The 6,704-nt window shown below is 37.0% G+C and overlaps 1 protein-coding gene across 1 annotated transcript in view; it reads left to right on the forward strand.

Annotated features, from left to right (window-relative positions):
• Positions 1-980: 980 nt before the first annotated feature.
• Positions 981-6,704, forward strand: part of LOC104159290 (thrombospondin type-1 domain-containing protein 7A-like) — a gene marked incomplete at its 3' end in the record, with an annotated part of 63,918 nt that continues 58,194 nt past the window's right edge. Inside the window, exons 1-3 of the mRNA XM_009697161.1 lie at positions 981-1,250; positions 2,647-2,828; positions 4,637-4,705. Of these exons, the coding sequence (XP_009695463.1) occupies positions 985-1,250; positions 2,647-2,828; positions 4,637-4,705 (517 nt within the window). The remainder of the gene's footprint in view (positions 1,251-2,646; positions 2,829-4,636; positions 4,706-6,704) is intronic.

Genomic DNA, 6,704 nt, shown 5'->3' on the forward strand with positions numbered 1-6,704 from the left:
AGCCTTTGTTGTGTTGTTTATAGGACTGGTACTGAACAGAGCATTTCATTGTGCCATCTGCAGTGCCAATAAATCTTTTTCCCGCCAGTTTAACTACTTCAGCAGCCAGAATTTTATTCAAAAACAGACATGATAAATATATTTATGTTGTAATTATAATTAAGGAATTAAAGTTATGATCAATTTAATTGTAGTTTAGCTCCTCTATTGCTCATTTTCCTTTTGTGTATCAAGCTTTAAAGTATGTTAGTTTCTAGTTAGAATGTAACATTTAAAAATGCAGAGGCATTTGGAGGGAGAAAATCTTGCTGACAACCTATGTAATATGTGAATGAAGCAATCAGATGGAGAATAGAAATTAAATGACAGCCTTAATGAGGAACAGGAAATTAAGGTTATGGATTCACTGTAGCAGGGAAAGCTCTGTTTTAAGGGAGAGATCTTTACCCTTATAAACCATGAGACATCACTATGGCAATATACCAACTATTAACAAACCAAATTATTAGTGACAAAATACTCAATATATTTGACATTGTGTTTTTAAATAATTTGTAGTCTGGAAATGAGAAGATGACATTGAGCACTTGGTTCTCTTCAAAAACATTGTATAGCTGTCTCTGTTATTGATCCTTCACTTGATTTTTATTCGAAGAAAAATAATTGAGTATACCTAAAAATAAAAGATGTGGTGAAAAATTGTTTTATTTCTCCTTTTGTACTTCTAAATATGTATGATGATTTATATTTTGATTTTGATCACAGATACGGCAGTACTGGTCATTTCTAATTATAGCAAATCTTATGTATCTGGTTTGAGTCACTTTAACCAAAAGTTCTTTTGCCTGACTTTTTGGGATCAAACACATGTGGACTGGAATTTTAACAGCTTTACAAATATTTACTGACTTTGCATGTTGCAATGGACATCACTTTTCTGTAGGAGTTCATGACTGCCTGTGAATATGTGTGCTGAAAATTGTAATGCTCTATTATTACAGCTTCTGCAAACAAGATAAATTGCCCATTACATTCCAGTCCTGTGTGATGACGAAGGAGTGCGAGGTGTCAGAGTGGTCAGAATGGACCCCCTGCTCCAAAACCTGCTTTGACATGACAACCCCTAAAGGGAATCGTACAAGATCACGGACCATTAAACAGCTCCCTATCGGCAGCGAAAGTGAATGTCCACAGTTAGAAGAAACAGAGCAGTGCGTTTCTCAGGGAGACGGTGTGGCACCATGCATTACGTAAGTTGGTTCATTTCAGTCCTCGCTATACTAAAATTTTAAATTAAGTGTATAGGGCTGGTGATGGAATATCAACCCCAAGTCATTATTAAAGAAATAACAGGATTGATTTTTTTTTTTAATCCTTTGTTTATTCAGTGTTCTTCTTAAAAGCTTGAAGTCTGCAAATATTTGCTATTGTATTGATATCACTTCCTCTTCTAAATACAGGAAAAATAATGAATACATTTTTGTTTTCATTAGTGTTAACTTTTAAAAGAGAATGTTTGTGATATGCAGGTTCAGTCTAGACCATAATAAATTAATTGTATTAATTTGTCAGTGATCTTTTCTCTACATGACATTTCACCAGATTCATTGTTTTCTGAAGTACTTGTCTGTTTGCAGACAAAATGCTGAAATAAGAAAGAGGTGATAAATATCTGTTTAGCAACCAGACTTTTTTAGTGAGACTTGTATCCGGCACAACAAAGGCAGGACTGGGCTCCAAATGGAAAGTAAGAGAGGCTAACAGTGACAGTAAATAAATTAACCATGTTTAAAGTTTAGGAGAAATGACAGCAAGCACTTTATGATTCAAGAGATTGCTGTAATCCTTATCAATTAATCAAGATTAATATTAAAGCCCCAACTATGCTTTTTCTTTATCAGACTGAGAAGAGAGTCTGGGGAAATGTCATTTGATGATAAGCATCTTTGACTGCAGTACATATTTTTCATTTAAGAGTTGAAATGTCATCTTTCACCATCTCCAGCCACATTAGGAAGCAGTTCACTTGATTTAACCTTAAAGTACTGTTGAGTAGAGAATTCTGTGGCATTTCTTGCGATCTGTAATCCTGATTGGGGTTTTAACTGGGAGTCACAGATCTTTCCTGTGCATTCACTGATTAGAAAGCTCACAGCTTCTCATCATTCATCAGTACCCAGCAGGGATGCTTCAGTACTGCAGAGCCATCTACCTCTTGACGGTGAAAAAAGAACCTACTGAAAGGTTTTTCTGAAGTAATAAAAAAATACAATTATACTTTTACCTTGATATTCAGGAGAAACTTCTGTTCTCTCTTATCAAAGATGAATGAGAGGCTTTTGGGTTGTTTTGGGGGGATTTGGGTTATTGTGTTTTTTCCCTCTCCTTTTCTGACTCTCATGTTTCTCAGCGTGCACATTTCTTTGATATTTTGGCTTTGGTTCATATAAATTGTCTAGCTCTAAATAAATGCCGAGAGTCACAATCTGAACATAGATTATATGTCTCTGTATATCAAGTTTTTCTTCTCTCCAATAAAATATTTATATGTGCAGTATGAATAAAGGTGTTTCAGCTTGTATAACTTAATGCTGTGTAAAATGGCTTCATGATTTCTAAAGACCCATTTAACCAAACTTGATCCAGGTATGGTTGGCGGACCACAGAGTGGACAGAATGCCGTGTCGATCCCCTCCTTAGCCAACAGGACAAGAGGCGAGGAAATCAGACGGCGCTGTGCGGAGGTGGCATTCAAACCCGGGAAATGTACTGCGTGCAAGCTAATGAAAATCTCCTCTCCTATTTAAATACCCTCAAGGAAAAAGAAGGTAAATTTGATTTACTTGCAATTGAATTAGTGTGAAATCAGAGCACTTCAGCATTCCAGAGCTCCTTGACAGCTGTTGTCTTCTGTCATAACTGCCTTCTTCCAGGTTGCTGTTATTTTCTAGTTCAGATGGAAATACTTAATTGTAGTAGCAGATATTTCATTCTCTATGCTGCAAATATTGATTCCTAGCTACAAATTACAGTTTCTTAATATGTACTGAAAAATATTGTCTTATGTGAAGGACGTCTCTCAATAAGAAAGAGCATGAGAAGGTGCGTCAGAAATAGTAGATCTGGTTCCTTCCTCTACTGTAAATTTCCTGTGTGTCCTTCAGCTGGGTGATGAACGTGAGCAGTTTGATGTGCAGATGGAATAGGTCAATTCCAACATGTAAGCTCGATACAGAAATATGTAAAAATATGACTAGACATGATTCTCAGGAAATTGACTTTTTTTTTTTTTTTCTTCTTTTCTTTTCTTGATTTGGTCAAGTTCTTAAGTTGTTTTCAGGACTTCAAGCCAATATAATTTCATGGATTTGTTTCCCTACCTGAAAGAGAGAAGAGATTATTCCTTCTCACTGTTACAACTTGTACAGCTTCTTAAGAAAAGAGTGAATAGCATAGGACACAAAATCTTTAATTCGTTTGGTCATATACGTACTTGAGAACAACACTTGGGTATTTTATGTTATTTATACTTCTGCGTGCTAATGCAGCACTATAGATTTAGAAATCAGTGAATTAAGCTAAATGAATTTAGCTTCTTAACTAGATTTTGTCCTCTTCTGTAGCTGTTTCATACAAACATACATTATTATTAATAAAAAAAAAAATACAGTCACATACTTCAGGAAAAGCGACCTTATTATAAAAGTCGTGTAATACAACATTTACACCAGAGCTGACCAAACTGCAGGTTTCTGCTGTGGGTTAAATGTACTCTCAAACTTACCGTAGAGGTAGAGCTTGTGGGGAATACTAATGCCAACATCCATTTCAGCGTGACTCCTCGGATCAGTAGGGTGTGACTTGTGTGCTCCATGGGCCCCACATCTGTATTTATTAAAGAAGATTTCAAGCCTCTTCATTTAATGCAAATAAGCTTCTGCTCAAGGGCTTTTAGTAAATAACCTCTGCCAAACAAAGTTTAGATGCCCCTGCCTTAGAGTAAAGCAGTAAAACCTCCCAGCTAAGGAGAGGTAACAATAAAATCAGTGGCAGCTTACTGTTCAGAATGATGATTAGGATTTGGTAGGCTGTGAAGTCTCGCCGGCTTAGGCGGGTGTGAAATCTGCCCTTATCAGACTGTGACAGGAATACACGGAGCCCATCAGGAGGTAATCTCTGCAGGCCCTGGAAAGCTGATTAAAATGTAACTAGTCTTTGAATGCATAAACATGAGAACAATTTTTCAAGAGCTCAAACTAGGGGTGAAGTGGGTCTTAGTTTAAAAAGGAGCTCTGGGGGTTTTCCATATTAGGGGACAGATTTTCAGAAGGGCTGCTTCTCCACTCATCCTCCATCTCTCTCCTCTCCCGTCTTGAACGCGGTGTAGGCAAGAGCTGCTCTCCAGGCCCTCCTAGGAACAAGCAAATCGGTGCCTCTAAAAACAATACCATTTGAAAACTATAAGTAATTTGCGGATGGGAAAAAGCCGGGGGAGACATCTACCAGTTTTAGCTGTGGGGAAACGCCTTCATTTTAGTGTAGTTTGCTGTTGGTTGTAGAAAATGCTGTCTCAGTAAGGCTGCTTTGAAGACCTCCGTTCTCATATACTCACGGTGGCGTTTCCCTGTTATTTCAGAAAGTCAGTCACAGAGCAAGTCGAAGGCTAGTGCTGCACCTCTGCTATCGATCACTTTTGAAATAACAGGTAGGTAAATTAAGGCCTCTGACCTGGTCTTTCAATCCAAAGTGTACAAAAGAGGCAACTTCCCTTTCAGGGGAGCTACATTGGCTGTATTGTATAAGTAACACGTTCATATAGCTCTGAAATAATTTAATGGATTTGTGCATTCTCAGGAAATTTCAGATCAGTTTGAAAGTGACAGGCCGAAACTCAAACTAATGAAGTTCATGAACCAGCTAGGATGCTAGGACAGTTCCCTGCTTCGCTCCTGAACCATTTTAGCGAGTGACTGATTTTCGTCTCGATTTTGGGCACTGGGATTTGCTTCATTATGTTCGTCACAGCTGCCATTTCCAGTTCTTTTTGTAGATTTAAAACACTGAATTAGGGCTCCAGTAAGAATTTGAACTTTTAATACTTAGCTGAACCAGAATCCCTCATGGCATTCAGATCTGTATTATCTCTTAACAGAATTCATAAATATAGACTTGAGGAAGAAGAGGGAGTATTGGGTGTGGTAATTAGGCAGCTGACACTGAAGATTCCTGGAGGCCACTGTCATTCTGCCATTTACTTGCCACTGACTTAAATTGTTTCATCTCATTTAACTGGTTTAGTTATGAAATTTCTCTCACAGTAAGCCTATGAGGTAGATTTTGTCATCTTTTTCCAAGTACCTTTAAAACCCTCGATGTAGAATGAAGATGGGAGGAAAGTTCCTTTATGGGCATAATTTTATTCTACATCTGCAAGCACACACTCGTTGCCTTATTAAACAAAGAGCAACTACTTACATGCATGGAGTTGTGCAGGTGCTTAGAGGATGAGGTCCTCAATTAGCTGCTGTCTTTTAATGACAGCATTCAGCTGTAGAAAATGGGAGAATAATATGTATTCTTTTATTGTTGATCATAATGTGTTTTCAGCTTGGGTTTCTCTTACTTTTTTTGAGTGAGAACACTTTAGTTGGTGAAGTTTCCTTCTGTTGTTTGCTGTGAAACCAATGCAACAAATGACCAGAAGGAGGAATATGAAGTTGTGTCTGCTTGTGTTGATGAAGCCACATACAAATTCATTCTTTTTGCCAGCCTGGTTGTTACTGGGCACTAGTCTGTTGAGGGTTCCTGGAGAAGAATGGGGAGGTTGAGACCTTGATAAATGTAGCAAATGCTTAAGAACAGAACTGTGTTTTTTCCTTTTCAGTTCATTTTAAAATGCAGTCATTTGGGAAGGTGTTTTACAAGGGCATCAAATATATTCAACTAAAATTTCCTAATGTAGTAGATGAATTGAGGACACGGTGATTGAATCTCATTTTAGTTTTTAGGTCACTACCTCAAACGTGAAATTCATTCAAAACTAAGTCTAATTTTTTAGACTGAAGGAGAAAGAGAGATTATCAAAACGCATTGACTTTTCTTTCATTTTTTTCCCAAAATTTGGTCAAATTCCACACAGAGCTTGTAGTATTACACACAATCTAATCAGCATTCAGCATCATTGCCAAGGAATAAATAATCTTTATTGCTGCCACAAGAGAGTATGAAAGGACAGAGTTAGGACAAGGTTTTAAACTGCAAATTTCTGCATCCAGCATGATCTTCTCTCAAAGTATCTTTGCTAAACACTTAGCAACAAAAGCTGAGCTCATGTATACTTTTTTGATACTGAAAGAAATCAATTTAAATTAAGGGGAGCAAGATGTTCATAAGATACCTAGGCAAAGCTAAGTTTCCTTATTTTACTGTCATCTCAAAGAATTCTGAGTAGTCCTGGGTGAAATACATCCTGAGTGTTCAATGATGAAAAGATTTTTTAATAATATTTTCTATTTTGTATTTGAAAATATAACTTTTCTGCCCTACTGCTGAATTCTTTTGTTTTAAAAGCAACATATAACAGAACTGATAGCAGACATTTGTACATCACTTATGTTGTAAGAATAGCATTTCCAAAACATTTTGGCATATGGAGAGATTTATTGATACCATTTACCTGTCCCCAAAACACTTCTTTCTTCCCT

This window comes from Cariama cristata, unplaced genomic scaffold (assembly GCF_000690535.1).
Source record: "Cariama cristata isolate BGI_N322 unplaced genomic scaffold, ASM69053v1 scaffold37613, whole genome shotgun sequence".
Taxonomy (NCBI): domain Eukaryota; kingdom Metazoa; phylum Chordata; class Aves; order Cariamiformes; family Cariamidae; genus Cariama; species Cariama cristata.